Here is a 17,004-nt window from a genome sequence, read left to right as displayed (position 1 = left end):
TATTATTTAAAATTTTAAAATAGGTTTAACATATTACTTTTTTTTTTTTTTTTTTTTTTGGTGGTTTTTTGGGACAGGGTTTCTCTGTGCAGCCCTAGCTGTCCTGGAAATCTGTAGACCAGGCTGGCCTCCATTTGCCTCTGCCTCCCAAGTGCTGGGATTAAAGGGGGCGCCACCACCACCCATAGACTTATTCATTTTACCTACATGTATGTATGTGTGTATATGTATATATGTATGTATGTACGTACACTGAATACATGTCGGTGCCCACAGGTGTCAGCAGAGGACATGGATCCCCTGGGACTGTAGTTAAGGATGGTTGTGAACCACCATGAGGGTGCTGGGAACTGAACCTGTGTCCTCTGTAAAAGCACCAACTGCTCTTAAGGCGACCCTTCTGCTCCTTTAAATGTGTTTTTAAACAGCCGTATAGTTTTCAAAAGCAAGTTATACAGAAGACACAGAAAGCATTCAACAAGTTTATCAGCAGATTACCAAAGTCAAAGGCTGGAAAAGAAAGTATGAAGACAAATTCCTTGGAGTACCACTCCAGATAGAATGTTACTAATATGGAAAGTGACAAATATTCAAACAAGTCTCAAAACAGCATCTCCCTCTGAAAACAAAGTCTACAGGCCTCCACTAGCACAGAAACTAGTGGCTCCTGAAAAGGATAATCACATGAAAGGCACTTTAAGAAATGCCGCTGGTCTGAAGTACAATAACCCTAACTTTTCCAAGACTGCTGGTTTTGCCTTATCAACAAGAAGTGAATTTCAGTCTCATTATCTGATACAAAGAATTCCACTACTTTATTTGCTTCTAGTGCAAACTGTTAGTTTTTACACAACCATTGGGACCACAAGCCAAACTACTGCATACAATTTACTTACAATCACTAATCAACACAAGCAAGCATGGCATAGTAAAAGTGCCAAGATTTTCCTGATAAATTAAGAAGCATTTTTATATTATGACTTAGGCTAAATAATGTTTGCTAATCTACTTCAGTCATATTCTTCTGTATATTAACTCAGGATAGAAAGAAATCTCAGAATGTAAGCAACCACGATAACACTGCATTCGAAGGCAACAGTCCAAGAACATTTAGAGGAAGAAAAGTTATTTAAGACATTTCCCACTGAATTTCCCTATGAATCATTCGTGCTTTATAATACTGAGTATACATTATGCTAAAGCGGAAGTAAATATGAGGAGGAGGAGGAAAAGCCCGACTTGAAAATTGCTAGGCAAGAGGATTTCCTTCAATTAAAAGAATTTTAAGATGAACTGTATCAAGCCCCCAGCAATCACTCCCTCACTCGAGGTCTGTACAAATGTGACTCGTGACAATTTTAATAAATAAAAGGCACACCCTCTAGGATGAACTGACATAATCACCCCCACCCCACCCTCCAAAGGCACACACCCCGCTTTTCCTTCCTCGCCCATTCCTGTCGCTGATGTCCGGGTCCTAGGCTCATCACACCGGACACAGGGGCGACAGCGAAGTCTGAGAGGTCCAAGGCGACCAAGGGAGACTGCGGGATTTCCAAGAGGACCTCAGCCAGGATCGACCCCGGCCAGGGAAGGCTGTGGGGCTCTTAGGACCAACCGCAGCCAAAAGAAGCAACACGGAATACAACCGGACCAAGAAGAGAGGACTGCAACGAGCAGAGCCCCGGCAGGAAAGACTGCCGGGAGCACGACCCGGCCTGGGAAGGCTGCAGGGAGTACGCCCAGGCTGGGGAGGCTGCAGGAAACAGCGCCCTGGCCGGGAACGCTGCGGGGTCTGGGCGCAGACCTCAGCCAGGGCAGGTGGTGGGGCGCACGGCCGGGCCGGGCAGACTGCGAGAAGCAGAGCTCAGCCGGGGCAGGCTGCGGGGAGCCCAGCCGGCTGGGCACGCGGGGAGCGGCATCGGGGCCGACGGCGCCCGCGGCGGCCCTGCTCCTCACCCATTTTCTTGCGGCGGCCACTTCCTGTATCACCGCGGCGGCGGCCGCTCGGGCCGGGGCGGAGGGTGGCGGAGCAGGGCAGCTCCCACCGCGCCCAGCCTGCCAGCCGCGCCAGCCGCCCCCGCCGGCCGCTCAAGCTCCTCACCTGTATGTAGTTGTTTTCACAGTAGTCCGCCACCCGGGTCAGGTTCTGGTAACTCTCTATCAGCGCCCTCTTGCCAGACGGGATCTCCTCCTCTAGTAACATCTGCAGCTCTGCCATTTTCCACCCCTCCGCATCGCTTCCTCTCGCGTTAGAGACAGAGGCAGCTGAGTCCGCCGGGGACCGGAGCTCCGCACAGACCAGACGCTAACCACCCACCCGCCCTCCGCCGGGTATTGTGGGACTGCACCTCCTCCTCCTCTTCCTCCTTACTCTCCCCGCCCCCCTCCACCCTGGACGCACAGCCGCCACAGGCTCATGTTCTCGCGAGAATCATTTCCCCCATGACAACGAGAGTTCCCACCCCGCCCCACTCTAGCAATGCTTTCTGGGAACTGTAGTTGCCGCTTGGCTAGGCCGCGCACGCGTCTAAAGAGCTTCCAAAAACTATCTGGAAGGAAATTTAAAGAACCAAGACCTACCATACAGTTTTAAATCTAATCTTCTCAAGACCCCAGAAGATGGCGCCACAAGGTGATCCAAGCTACGAAATTATTCCCATGAGAAGACTGAGAATTGGCAGAACTTACTTAATTAGGAAATGTCAGTAAGTCAAAGGCATCCAATCAGATAAAGGTTAAACAGAGAAACTCCGAATCCTGACTTCCTTAATTTTGTGAGAGACTTTGCCTTCTTAACTTATGCCCCAATTCATTTAAAGTCCTGAAAACTTTCAATTCTCAGATGTACATCAAGCAGTGTGCTCGATATTGTAGAAACAAATGAAGCAAGGATAGTTTGTACCCTTAAGAATTTAAAGAGCCAGGCGGTGGTGGCGCACGCCTGTAATCCCAGCACTCTAGGAGGCAGAGGCAAGCATATTAATGAGTTCGAGGCCAGCCTGGTCTACAGAGTGAGCTCCAGGACAGTCAGGGCTATAAAGAGAAACCCTGTCTCAAAAAAATCAAATCCAAAAAACCAAAAAAAAAAAAAAAAAGAAAGAAAGAAAGAAAGAAAGAAAGAAAGAAAGAAAAAGAAAAGAAAGAAAGAAAGCTGGGTGTGGTAGCAAAGTTCTTTGGAAAGCAGAGGCTATGATCTACATGAATTGAAGGCCAGCCTGATCTGCAGGACAGAAAAAAAAACAAAATAAAATAAAAAAGACTGGCAGCACATCTTGAATCCCAGCACTGGGGAGGCTGACAAGGAGCTGAAAAACAGTCTGGGTTATAAAAGGAGATGGTGTCTAAGACAGAGAATGAAAGAGAGGCAAATGGGGAAATGTCTCAAAGGGTCTTTGACAGTATTTCAAACTGTCATTTCACCAGAACTATTACATTATTTTTGAAATAATAGACTATGAAAAGGGTTGCCCAAATTTAAATATTATGTACAGACCTATATTCAGTCCTCTCTGGGAGTCACTGAGAATCACAATTATTGAGGTAACAACAATACTCAGCCAAATTTTGGAAATTGTTATCGATACACTAAGCAAAATGGGTGGCTGATTAAAAAAAAAAGGGGATGGGGAGCCTTACCTGTAAGATAAGCCTACAGATGTCACATGTTTGTGTGAGTACATGTATATGTGGATGTGGTTATGCGTGCGTGTGTGCATGTGTGTGTGTGTGTGTGTGTGTGTGTGTGTGTAAGCCCAAAAGTATCCTCCTCAATCAGTCTATGCCTTATTTCTTGAGACTGAGTTTATCACTAAACTTGTTTCTACTAGCAGTGTGCTTGATATTGTAGATATCAATTTTCAGGGATTTTCACACATATTCCAGTGGCTGGGATTATTGATGAATGTCACAGTGACACCTTGCTTTACATGGATGCTGGGATCCAAATTCACCTCAGGCTCATATGGCAGGGGCTTCACCCACTAAGCCGTCTCCCCAAACCCTAGTTTTCTATTAGTTTACAAAGCAGCAAGTCTCCTTATGTTCCTTTTTTCATACATCTGTAGTTTGGGTCGACCCTCCATGCACACACTCCCTTCTTCCTGATCTCACCCCTTATTTTGCTTAATCCATTTCCCCTCCAGTAGTCCTTCCTTCAGGTTCAAATTACCTGTTCTATGAGCTACCCGCAATGCTTAAAGCCTCCTTCATTTTCTCTAATGTGGGTTCTTACCAGTTTCTGAGTATCTGTACACACTCCCACATAAATAAAAATAAAACACGTAAATAAAAATTAGAACACATAAATAAAAATAATACACGTAAATAAAAATTAAAAGCTAGGAGGCTAGAGATATGTCCGCCAGTTAAAAGCTCTTGCTGCTCTTATAGAAGACCTGAGTTCTGTTCTCAGAACCACAGATGTTTCACAGCCAGCTATAACTGCAGCTTACAGGGCATTTAATGTCTCTTCTGACCTCCTCAGTCACCAGAGAGAGAGAGAGAGAGAGGGAGGGAGGGAGAGGGAGGGAGAAGGAGAGAGGGACAGAAAGAAAGAAATACACACACATATGAAGGCAAACACTCATATGAATAAAATAAATCTTTTTTTAAGTATTAAGAAATTAGAAGCCAGGTCAGGGCATCCTTGTGCACGCTTTTAATCCCGGCACTGGGGAGGAAGAAGCTTGAGAGTTCAAGCTCAGCCTGGTCTACATAGAGAGTTCTAGGACATCCTGGTCTACATAGAGAGTTCTAGGACAGCCTGGTCTACATAGAGAGTTCTAGGACAGCCTGGTCTACATAGAGAGTTCTAGGACAACCTGGTCTACATAGAGAGTTCTAGGACAGCCTGGTCTACATAGAGAGTTCTAGGACAACCTGGTCTACATAGAGAGTTCTAGGACAGCCTGGTCTACATAGAGAGTTCTAGGACAGCCTGGTCTACATAGAGAGTTCTAGGACAGCCTGGTCTACATAGAGAGTTCTAGGACAGCCTGGTCTACATAGAGAGTTCTAGGACAACCTGGTCTACATAGAGAGTTCTAGGACAGCCTGGTCTACATAGAGAGTTCTAGGACAGCCTGGTCTACATAGAGAGTTCTAGGACAGCCTGGTCTACATAGAGAGTTCTAGGACAGCCAGGGAAACCTAGTAAGATTCTGTAAATAAATAAATAAATAAATAAATGTTTAAAATAATGGGAAAGATACAAAATCAAGATGAGCAAATTACCACACAGAAACACGAAAAAGCTAAGTTCTCTGGTTCTTCAAAAAGACAATAACTTATCAATGATTGAGTACAGTAATACTAAAATAGGTCAACTACCAGCAATATACCTTCAAAGTTTGTTAGTATAGTGATCAATAAATGTGAAAATCAGCAATGTGAATGAATGTTAGTAAAGAGATTGAGAAATAAGGGAAAAAATAGAAATGTTAGAAATGAAAAGCTCAACAGACTGCAGGGAGGAAAAGAATGCTAGACATGAAGGAGAAGGTCAACAAACTACCAAACACATTCAGTATCAATAGGGAGGAAAATGAGCATGACCACAACAAGCAGGAATTTTGGAATACAATCAAGAGAAGTCATAGGACAAAAGGAAAAATTGAGATTCCATGCCAACGGTACATAGCCAATGCAGTCAATGATATTTTAGTTGAAAATTCCCCAAATCTAGCGAAAGGAATGAACACACACACACACACACACACAAAACCTCTTCACAATATATTATAAACTAGCTGTCAAAAACACAAAGCAAACGATACAAAAAACGATAACAGAAAACCATCAACTCACAGACAAGCACCAAACTAACAACACAGACAAGCACAGCAGACTGACGACAAATTTGTCATTAACAACCTAAAGGATAGAAAAGTATGAAAGGTTGTATTTCAAGCCCAGAAAGTGAATGAATGGGTGCCAACGTAGATTGCTCCACCCAGAAAAGCTGTCTTGTAAAATTGATAGGTAAATTAGGGCATTCGGGACAAGTTCAAACAAAAGCAATTCATGTTCGTCAAGCAAGCACTGAAGGAGACACTTAAAGAAAACTACACGCAGAGGAGGTAGAAAGAGTCTTCTGCACAAGAATACAGGAACAGACAAAGCTGGTGAGAGGAGTAGAAGAAAGAACAACTGTGAAGGGATCCCTGTCCAGAACAGAAAATCTTCTGATTCTAATAAGGAATAAAGAAAATAATGATAATTCAACCCACCAGACAAACTAATAATAAAATTATAAAAAATAATAAGCAACTCTCAGCAATAACTTTCAGTATAAAGGTCTCAAGTCACTAATAAAAAAACAAACAAATAAACATATGGACTGGAAGATCCAGAAATGAACCCACACAGCTACATCATCTTCAATATAAATGTTAAAAACAAGCATTGGGGCTGTGGTGGTTTGAATAGGAGTGGCCCCCACAGACTCTCGTGTTTGAATGAATGCCTAGTTCATAGGAGTGGCACTATTAGGAGGTGTTACTCTCCTGAAATAGATGTGGCCTGGTAAGGAGGTGTGTCATTACAGGTGACTTTGAGGTTTAAGTTCAGTCTCCTTCACTTCCTGCTGCCTGCCAATCTAGAACGCTCAGCTCCTTCAATGGCACCAAGTCTGTTTGAGTTCTGCCATGACGATAATGACCAAAACCCCTGAACTATAAGCCAACCCCAATGAAATGTTCTCCTCTGTAAGAGATGCCAGGAGATGGGTGAGGGGGCCGACAGGGGAGATGGGGGCAAGGATAGCCTCTTTGAGCTATCCTATACCAGTAGGACATACCAGTAGGATAGCCTACTGGTAGTAGGAAAGATGGATGCAAAATTAGAATAAAATTAGGGTCCTATCTCTCGACTTGCACAAAAACTTATTCAAAATAGATCAGAGACTAAGGTAAGACCTAAAACTTTACAACTGCTAGAGGAAAACACTTCAAGGTCTAAGAATGGTGTGAAAATGTAGCTTCCTTGGTAGAGCGCTTGGCTAGCATGTAAAAAGCCATGGTTCACAGGCCAGCCCTGTATAAAACCAGGCAAGGCAGCACATATGCCTCTAATATCAGAATTTGGAAAGCAGAGACAGGAGGATCAGTAATTCAAGGCCATCTTTGGCCACAAAGCAAGTTTGAGGTCAATCTGAGAGACATGGTTCTATCAAAAAAAATAAATAAATAGAATTAGACAAGGATGGTATATAGAAACAAAGACTCCAATAGCACAGGAAATAATCCCAAGAACTGAGAAGATTGAATTGAAATGAAAATGTTTCCCCAGGTAAAGAAATCAGTCAACCTATTGTTGTGAAGAGTTGGCCTAGTAAATAAGAGAAAGTCTACTAACCATACCAACATGGCATTAGTACCTAGGATGCACAAAAAGCTGCAAAAACCATTTTTAAATCATCAATTTAATAGATAAAATAAGCAATCCTTGAAAGAAGAAGCCCAATTTAGCCAGTAAATATTTGGAAAAACACAAACAACCTTGATAATCTGGGAAATTAAACTAAAACTACTCTAGCTAGGCAGTGGTGGCACACTCCTTTAATCCTAGCACACAAGAGCAGAGACAGGCAGGTGGATCTCTATGAGTTCGAGGCCACCCTGGTCTATAGAGTGAGTTCCAGGACATCCAGGTCTACACAGAGAAACCCTGTCTCAAAAAAAGCAAGAAAACAATGACAATAAACATTGGCAAAGACATGGGGAATGACAAATCCCTAGACACTGTTACAAGAAATGCAAATTAGTTCAGCCACGATGGAAACCGGGGTGGAAGTTCCTCAAAAAGCTAAAAGTAGAGCTAACTCACATATGATTCAGCTACACCACTTCCGGGTATATGCCCAAAGGACCGTATGTTTGCATACCACAGAGATACATGCACATCTGTGTTTATTGCTGATCTGTTCTCAACAGCCAAATACGGGCCCCTCCACAGGTGTTCATCGAGAAGAATTGTATTCGTTACTTTTCTTTGTTTCCTTTTATTCCCCCCAAATATTAAAACATTATGTGCATGAGAGTAAGTCTGTGGGTGTGTGCACATGAGTGCAGGTGCTTGCTGAGACTAAACACAGTGCAGTCCCTAGAACTAGAGTTATAGGCACTTGTGAAGTGCCCAACATGAAGACTCAGAACTGTTCTCCAGTTCTCTGCAAAAGTAGTCCGTGCACTTAAGCACTGAGCCATGTCTCCTGTCTGCCTACATTTATTTATATATTATAATTTTAATTAATATATATAATTATATATCACATAATTTTTAAATTATAATATAATGATAGTATCCCTGCTTTCCTTCCTCCAACTCTCCCCATGTATACCCCCCATTTTTCTTCCTCAAAATCATGAGTTCTAGTTCTTAAATTATTATGTGTGTGTATATGTATATAACTTCCAAAATATGTAAAAACTGCCTGCTCCATCTTTACAATATATATGTATGTATATTATTTCAAGGCTGACCACTTCGCATTGGGTAACCAATTCCAATTTGAGTGCTCATCCTTGGTGATGACTGTTTCTCTTGATAGTTTCCTATAGTTCTTTGTTGAGGGTTGAGGCCGGACGAGATTTCCCCTTCCTGTTAGCCATATCTGTTTGTGTCCTTGTTCAGGTCTTGTTTAGAGAGCCACGTTGATGAAACTTAGTGGGTGAGACGTTGTAGACATTTCTAGGAGGGTTCCTCTGGCTCTTACAATCTGCCCCTTCTTCTAAAGTAATCTCTGAACAGCAGGTGCACCCGTTGTGTGTGCAGATGCCTCAGTTGGAGCCAGGTACGATCTACTTGCCTGTTCTCTGCATCTTTATCAGTTATGGTTTTCTGTAATGGTCTTCATATGAGGCGAAGAGAAATTTCCTGACTGAAGAGTGAGAACTACATTTACCCACAGGCATAGGAAACATATTTAGAGTATAGTTAGGGATTAGGCTGGTTTAGTAAAGGATGGTTGTAGGTTCTCCTCCAATATACATGAGTTCATTAGCCCTGGATAGTGGGCTAGGTTTCCAGTGCCAGGAATGATTTCTCTCTTGATGAGCAGGCATTAAATTCAACTAGAAAGCCAAAGTGGTGTTTCTATGGAAGCAGCCTGGAAAAGGGGCATGTGATGTTTTGCTAGAGTGGATGCTTGGGAGAACACCTGATGTTTGGAAAGTGTCTAACAGACAGTAGACAATGCTGTATGGTATTGGTTCGCCTTACCATTGGTCATCATTTGTTGTGATTTCATAGAAAGAAACACCACCAAAGAACTTCTGGTGGTGTTTCTTCCTGCCACTTCCAAGGACTGGGACACATTGGCAGAGCTTCATGGCTTCTTCTGGATTGAACTGTCATTGCTGCTACTGGAATGGTGCTGGGACTGGAGAGATGGTTCAGTGATTAAGAGCACTGACTGCTGTTCCAGAGGTCCTGGAGTTCAATTCCCAGCAACCACATGGTGGCTCACAACCATCTGTAATGGGGTCTGATCCCCTCTTCTAGTGTGTCTGAATGAAGATAGTTACAGTATACTCATATCCATAAAATAAATAAATAAATAAATAAATAAATAAATAAATAAATAAATTTAAGACAAAATAGTGTTAGTTGGGTGGGGGTGGTGCACGTCTTTAATCCCAGCACTTGGGAGGCAGAGGCAGGTGGCTTTCTGAGTTCAAGGCCAACTTGGTCTACAGAGTGAGTTCCAGGACAGCCAGGGCTACACAGAGAAACCCTGTCTCAAAAAAACAACAACAACAACAACAAAATAGTGTTTGTGAGTGGATCCAGTGGCCACTGCTGACAAAGCAGATTGGATTTGCTCCAAAGAACTATTTCTAAACAAGAGCACATCCTTCTTTGCCCTATTAACCTTTCCTTTCTACTACCTCTGGTGGATGGTGGGCTAGAAGGGAGCTTAAAGCATTAAAGAAATGTAATATATCTATATCTATATCATCTATATCATCTATGTCATCTATATCATCTATATCAATCATCTATATCTATATCTATATCTATATCTATATCTATATCTGCCTTGTGCCTACAGAAAGCTCCAACTACTGCACCCTTAGGGTTATTGTGCAACGTCCCTCTGTATTGTGGTTTACAGCCATGACAGCTGGGCAGGATTATTGCTTGCTTCCTTCCTTTGGAAGCTTACATGGCACATTTTGGTATCAGGAAAGCCAGTCCTTAGGAAGGAGGCTTTCAGATCACAAAGAGTTCAGATCATGTGGGTCAGACGTCTGAAGCATAAGGTGTAGTCCTGTGCCCCATACCACACCCCAAAACAGGGTTTCTCTGTGTGGCCTTGGCTGTCCTGGAACTTACCTTATTGACTCAGAGATCAGCCTGCCTCTGCCTCCCAAGTGCTGGGATTAAAGGCACATAGGGGGTCTTTAGCAACGACGACTTACCTTCAACTTCTGGGAGGCAGCCAAAGGCACAAAAATAATATGTAATGTTTTCGGAGACTCTTGGGAAACCTTGACCAACAACCTAAAAGGGATTTTTATGCCTCGTATTGGTGTATTTGTTAAATAGTTTATGAGCCTTGGGGAAGAGACATTGTCACCCTAGATGGGAAAATATCATTTAAACTATATCTGGGGTTTTTTTTGGGGGGGTGGGTTTTTTTGTTTGTTTGTTTGTTTTTTGGATTTGGTTTTTTGGAGACAGGGTTTCTCTGTGTAGCCCTGGCTGTCCTAGAACTCACTCTGTAGACCAGGCTGGCCTCAAACTCAGAAATCTGCCTGCCTCTGTCTCCCAGAGAAACTATATCTGTATATACAGGCTTATATGTAATTTTAGGTAAATTGGTAGCATCATGATTTCTTATGATTTTTTCAGATGCCTTAATGGTCATATAACCCTCTTCTGTAATAATTTACCCTCTCCCTAATTAAATCCTCCATTCCTTCGTTCTTTAAACATTTTTATAACATTATTTATTTATCATGTGTATCTATGTGCCTGGTAGGGGTGTGTAACTATGTGTATGTGTGAGAGAACTTGCATGCATGTTAAGTGTGTAGAAGCCAGAGGACAATTTACAGAAGAAGGTGGATCTCTCCACCTTATGGATCCCAGAATCAATTCAAACTCAGGTCATCGGACTTGAAATACAAGCATCTCTCCTTGCCAGGCTATCTCATGGCCCCACTCCTTGCTGAGCTATCTCACGGCCCCCCATGGGGGTGCTTTTTCTCATCAGTGTGAACAAGCACCTGAGCAGAATCAATTTAGGAGAGAAAAAAGCTTTCCCGTTGTTTTATGCCCAAGGTGATCCCGTTCACCGAGGTGAGAAGCATTGTGGGAGATGTAGGAAACAGTTGGCAACATTGTTCATGCAATTAGGGAGCCCAAAAGTTGGATGCGGGTGCTCAATTTTCTTTCTTCTTTTTATTCAGATTAGGTTCTCAGCCCAGGGAAGAGTGCTGCCCACACTTCTGCTCTCCACTTACCTAATCTGCAGACTCTTAATAGATGTGCCCAGAGGTTTGCCATTTTGACATCCTTTGAGGTAACAATTAATAGTAAACCACCACAGGAATGAATAAAGAAAGTTCTGAACCAATAAAGTCCTTGCCTGACAAACAAGTCTCAAATCTGAGTCAGATCTGAGACCCATATTTTTTTTTTAATAAAAATTCCAGACTTGGAGGCACAGGTGTATAATCCCACTGCTATAAAGCACTGGGCTTGCAGGCCAGCCAACCTTGCTTAATGGAATTGGTGAGCTTTGAGTAAAGAGAAGCCCTGTCTCAAAAACAAACAAACAAACAAACAAACAAACAAAGGCATTTGGTACCTTAAGCCTTCAGGCAATGACCTTTCCCCATCCTGGATATTCTGACCCTGCTCCCATTCCCCAGATTATACAAACCTTGACTCAGACTAAGCAAAGGTGATCTGCCTCCGCACAGCTGGTTGTGGCTTCTGACAACCTGTGTCTGCTCCCTTTGCTCTCACGGACTGCTATCAGTTGAGGATTCCTGGGGGCAAGGAGGGACACAGGCATATTTGGCTAACAGGGCCCTAGATCTTAGTAGTTCTTAAGACCTTCACACAGTTGACTCTGTGTTGTAAATACTAGTCAGGCTGTGAAATTTAGCATATAACCACCTGGCAAAAGTAAAACAAAGACCTGATCCACCGAAATTTATAGCTGTGAGAATGTCTAAAATGTGCTCACCTTTGGCTTCTGTAGCTCTGCTTCTGGCTAACTGTTCTTGTTAGCTGAAGTTGTCAACCCAGGATATGGTCTTTGTGCCTAAAAGCTAATGCCAAAATAGGGTCAGGGCTACACTGGGATCACTGGTCAGTTAAAAATGATTTCACATAGGTATATTACTTAGGGTTTTATTGCTGTGAACAGAAACCACAACCAAGGCAACTCGTATAAGGATAGCATTTAATTGGGGCTGGCTTAGAGGTTCAGAGGTTCAGTTTATTATCATTAATAAACTGAATAAGGTGGGAGCATGGCAGCATCTAGGCAGGCATGGTGCAGGAGGAGCTGAGAGTTCTACATCTTCATCTGAAGGCTGCTAGCAGAATACTAGTTTCCAGGCAGCTAGGATGAGAGTCTTAAAGCTCCCACCCACAGTGCCATGCCTACTCCAAAAAGACCACACCTACTTGAACAGGGCCACACCTCCCTCACCCCCACCCCCAGACAGGGTTTCTCTGTATAGCCCTGGCTGTCCTGGAACTCACTCTGTAGACCAGCCTGGCCTCAAACTCAGAAATCCCCTTGCCTCTGCCACCCAAGTGCTGGGATTTAAGGCATGCGCTGGGTTGGTGAAGATCTTTTCCCAGTTTGTTGATTGCAGTTTTCTCCTTTTGACAGTGTCCTTTGCCTTACAGAAACTTTGTAATTTTATGAGGTCCCATTTGTCAATTCTTGATCTTAGAGCATAAGCTATTGGTGTTCTGTTCAGGAACTTTTCCCCTGTGCCCATGTCCTCAAGGGTCTTACCCAGTTTCTTTTCTGTTAGTTTCAGTGTGTCTGGTTTTATGTGGAAGTCCTTGATCTACTTGGAGTTGAGCTTAGTACAAGGAAATAAGAATGGATCAATTCGCATTCTTCTACATGCTGACCTCCAACTGAACCAGCCCCATTTGTTGAAAAGGCTATCCTTTTTCCACTGGATGTTTTCAGCTCCTTTGTCGAAGATCAAGTGACCATGGGTGTGTGGGTTCATTTCTGGGTCTTTGATTCTATTCCATTGGTCCACTTGCCTGTCACTGTACCAATACCATGCAGTTTTTTTTTTTTTTAACACTATTGCTCTGTAGTATTGCTTGAGGTCTGGGATACTGATTCCCCCAGAAGTTCTTTTACTGTTGAGAATAGTTTTAGCTATCCTGGGTTTTTTGTTATTACAGATGAATTTGAGAATTGCTCTTTCTAACTCTGTGAAGAAGTGAGTTGGGATTTTGATGGAGATCGTGTTGAATCTGTAGATTGGTTTTGGCAAGATGGCCATTTTAACTATATTAATCCTGCCAATCCATGAGCATGGAAGACTTTTCCATTTTCTGAGGTCTTCTTTGATTTCCTTCTTCAGAGACCTGAAGTTCTTGTCATACAGATCTTTTATTTGTTTGGTTAGAGTCACACCAAGATACTTTATATTGTTTGTGGCTATTGTGAAGTGTGTCATTTCCCTAACTTCTTTCTCAGCCTGCTTATCCTTTGAGTATAGGAAGGCTACTGATTTGCTTGAGTTGATTTTATAACCAGCTACTTTGCTGAAGAGTTCTCTGGTGGAGTTTTTTGGGTCACTTAAGTATACTATCATATCATCTGCAAATAGTGATAGTTTGACTTCTTACTTTCCAATTTGTATCCCTTTGACCTTCAACAGAGGGCTAATATTCAATATATACAAAGAACTTGAGAAGTTAGACAACAGAGAACCAAATAGACCTATTAAAAATGGGGTCCAGAGCTAAACAAAGAATTGTAACCTGAAGAAATTCAGATGGCTGAGAAGCACCTTAAGAAATGTTCAACATCATGAGTCATTAGGGAAATGCAAATCAAAGCAACCCTGAGATTTCACCTCACATCAGTCAGAATGGCTAAGGTTAAAAACTCAGGAGACAGCAGGTGTTGGCAAGGATGCAGAGAAAAAGGAACACTCCTCCACTGCTGGTGGGATTGTAAGATGGTACTCTAGAAATCAGTCTGGTGGTTCCTCAGAAAACTGGGCATGACACTTCCGGAGGACCCTGTTATACCACTCCTGGGCATATACCCAGAGGATTCCCCGGCATTCAATAAGGACATAAGCTCCACTGTGTTCATAGCAGCCCTATTTATAATAGCCAGAAGCAGGAAAGAACCCAGATGTCCCTCAATGGAGGAATGAATATAGAAAATGTGGTACATTTATACTATTGAATACTACTCAGCAATTAAAAACAATGAATTCATGAAATTCTTAGGCAAATGGTTGGAACCGAAAAATATCATCCTAAGTGGGGTAACCCAATCACAAAAGAATATACATAGAATGCAATCTCTGATAAGTGGATATAAGCCCAGAAGCTCTGAATACTCAAGACACAATTAGCATATCAAATGATTCCCAAGAAGGAAGGAAGGAGAGGGCCCTCATCCTGGAAAGACTTGATGCGGCATTGTAGGGGAATACTAGGACAGAGAAATGGGAGCGGGGGTGATTGGGGAATGGGTGGAGAAAAGAGGACTTATGGGACATATGGGGGGGGGACTTGGAAAGGGGAAAGCTTTTGGAATGTAAACAAAAAATATAGAAAAAAAGATATAAAATGAAAAAATAAAAATAAAGGCATGGGCCACCACTGCCTGGCCAAGGGCCACCACTGCCCGGCCAAGGGCCACACCTTCTAATAATGCCACTCCCAGGGCTGAGCATATACAAACCATAACAATAGGCTTACACCCTTGTCTGAGTAGTCTTCTCTGGTAAACACCCCACAACAATATACAGAAAAAAAATTCTTGAGCTACCAAAAACATGAGATTTTGACGTTTGCAAGAAAAGTGGATGGAAAGAATGAAATAGATTGGATGAGTCGCACTCAGGAAGACAAAAGTCATATTTAATACAGATTTAAATGTGTGTGTGTGTGTGTGTGTGTGTGTGTGTGTGAGAGAGAGAGAGAGAGAGAAAGAGAGAGAGAGAGAGAGAGAGAGAGAGAGATTGTGAATGGAAACACCTAGGGGAAAAAACCAAGCTATGACTGTGTTAAGGTTTGTAAATGAATATATGATTTATTTGAATTTCATCACTGTGGAGTTAGAATGATGCAGATACCAAGCTGAAACTCTTGAGCTGCTAGGCATGGTGGCCCTTACCTTTAATCCTAGTGCTTAGGAGGCAAAGGCAGGCAGATCTCTAAGCAGGAGTCTATCTAGCCTGGTCTAAAGGGCCAGTTCCAAGATAGCCAGAGATTACCAGAGAAACCCTTTAGCTGTTTTTAGCACCCATTATTTTAAAAGGGTGCTATTATTTACCTCTTATACGTATGGCTGTTTTGCCTGCATGTATATGTCTGTTGTATGTATATATACATGTGTGCTTGGTGCTTGCAAAGGACAGAAGAGGGCATCCAAACTTCTGGAGTTACAGTTGTTATCCACCCAGTGGGTGCTGGGAATATACCCAAATCTGGGTCCACTGTCATTAGCTGCTGAGCCATTTTTTCCAGCCTCTATTTTAAAAATTAACTAATTTACTTTACATCCCAACCACAGTTTCCCCTCCCTCTTCTCCTCCCAATCCCCCCCCCCCCCCACACACACACACACTAGGCTTCCTCCATTTCTTTTCAGAAAAGGGCAGGCCTTCCATGGATATCAGTCAGCCTTGGAACATTTAGTTTGCTAAGACTAGACACATCTTCTCCTATTGAGGCTAGACGTGGCAGCCCAGTTAGGGGAAAGGGTCCCACGGATAGGCAATAGTGTTAGAGACAGTCCCAGCTCCCCCCAGCCCCTATTTTTATTACTCTTAATATCCATTTATTTCTCATCCCTATGTCTGACCTAATATCCTTTTGAGTTTCAGGTAAAACTTTTGAAATGGCTTTAGGCTTTTAGACTCTTGTCTATCAATCTGAAAGTTAAGAATGCAGCCAAGTAGTGTCTGAGTTGACAGCAGAAATCATTCACCTCACTGACTAAAGCCTTCCTTCCTAAGGTCCCCCACTCTATATCTGGTAAATACATTGATTTAGTATCTCTGTTTCTATAACTAATAACAGCTCTAACCACAGATATAACTGTTTCCAGTGGAACATATCCTTGCTGGTTTGAATAGGAATGGTCCCCCTAGACTCATATATGTGAATCCTTGGCCTACAGGGAATGGCACTATTAGGAAGTGTAGCTTTATTGGAAAGGGTGCGGACTTGTTGGAGGAAGTATGTCACTATGGAGGCAGGCTTTGAGGTTGCAAAAATGCTCAAGTGTGACACACAGTCTCCTCCTGCTGCCTGCAGATCAAAATGTAGAACTCTCAGTTCATCTCCAGCACTATGACTACATGAATGTGGCTGTGCTTCCTGCCAAGATGATAATGGACTAAACCTCTGAAACTGTAAGCCAACCCCAATTAAATGGTTTATAAGAGTTAACATAGTCAGGGTGACTGTTCATATCAATGGAAACCCTAAGACAATGTCTTTTATAAATTACATATTTATTTATTTCTCTCTGTCTCTCTGTCTCTCTGTCTCTCTGTCTCTCTGTCTCTCTGTCTCTCTGTCTCTCTGTCTCTCTCTCTCTCTCTCTCTCTCTCTCTCTCTCTCGTGTGTGTGTGTGTGTGTGTGTGTGTGTGTGTGTGTGTGTGTGAGTGAAATGCTGCAGTTCCAGTGGCCATCAAAGAACTGCTTGCAGGAGTCGGGCTTTACAGCAGTCACCTACACACCCTGTGCCATCTGATTGGTCCTGGAACTTGTCTTTCACAGTAATCTAAGCCTTCATTCTTATGTCATTCATAT

At 42.7% G+C, this 17,004-nt stretch overlaps 1 protein-coding gene across 10 annotated transcripts in view; it reads right to left on the bottom strand.

The window, feature by feature from the left end:
- Nucleotides 1-2,355, bottom strand: part of Abi1 (abl interactor 1) — an 89,786-nt gene extending 87,431 nt beyond the window's left edge. For 4 of the 10 annotated variants that reach the window (XM_052156254.1, XM_052156255.1, XM_052156256.1 and 1 more), the window contains exon 1: nucleotides 2,105-2,351. In XM_052156254.1, the coding sequence (XP_052012214.1) occupies nucleotides 2,105-2,221 (117 nt within the window). In that variant the 5' untranslated portion in view covers nucleotides 2,222-2,351. Of the gene's footprint in view, nucleotides 1-2,104 lie in introns of all 10 variants that reach the window. The other 6 variants (XM_052156258.1, XM_052156260.1, XM_052156261.1 and 3 more) reach the window with 3 other exon arrangements.
- Between the last annotated feature and the right edge of the window lie 14,649 nt (nucleotides 2,356-17,004).

The sequence above is a fragment of the Apodemus sylvaticus genome, chromosome 14 (assembly GCF_947179515.1).
Source record: "Apodemus sylvaticus chromosome 14, mApoSyl1.1, whole genome shotgun sequence".
Taxonomy (NCBI): Eukaryota; Metazoa; Chordata; class Mammalia; order Rodentia; family Muridae; genus Apodemus; species Apodemus sylvaticus.
The sequence above is the reverse complement of the archived record's forward strand: the minus strand, read 5'-3'. Positions and strand labels throughout refer to the sequence as shown.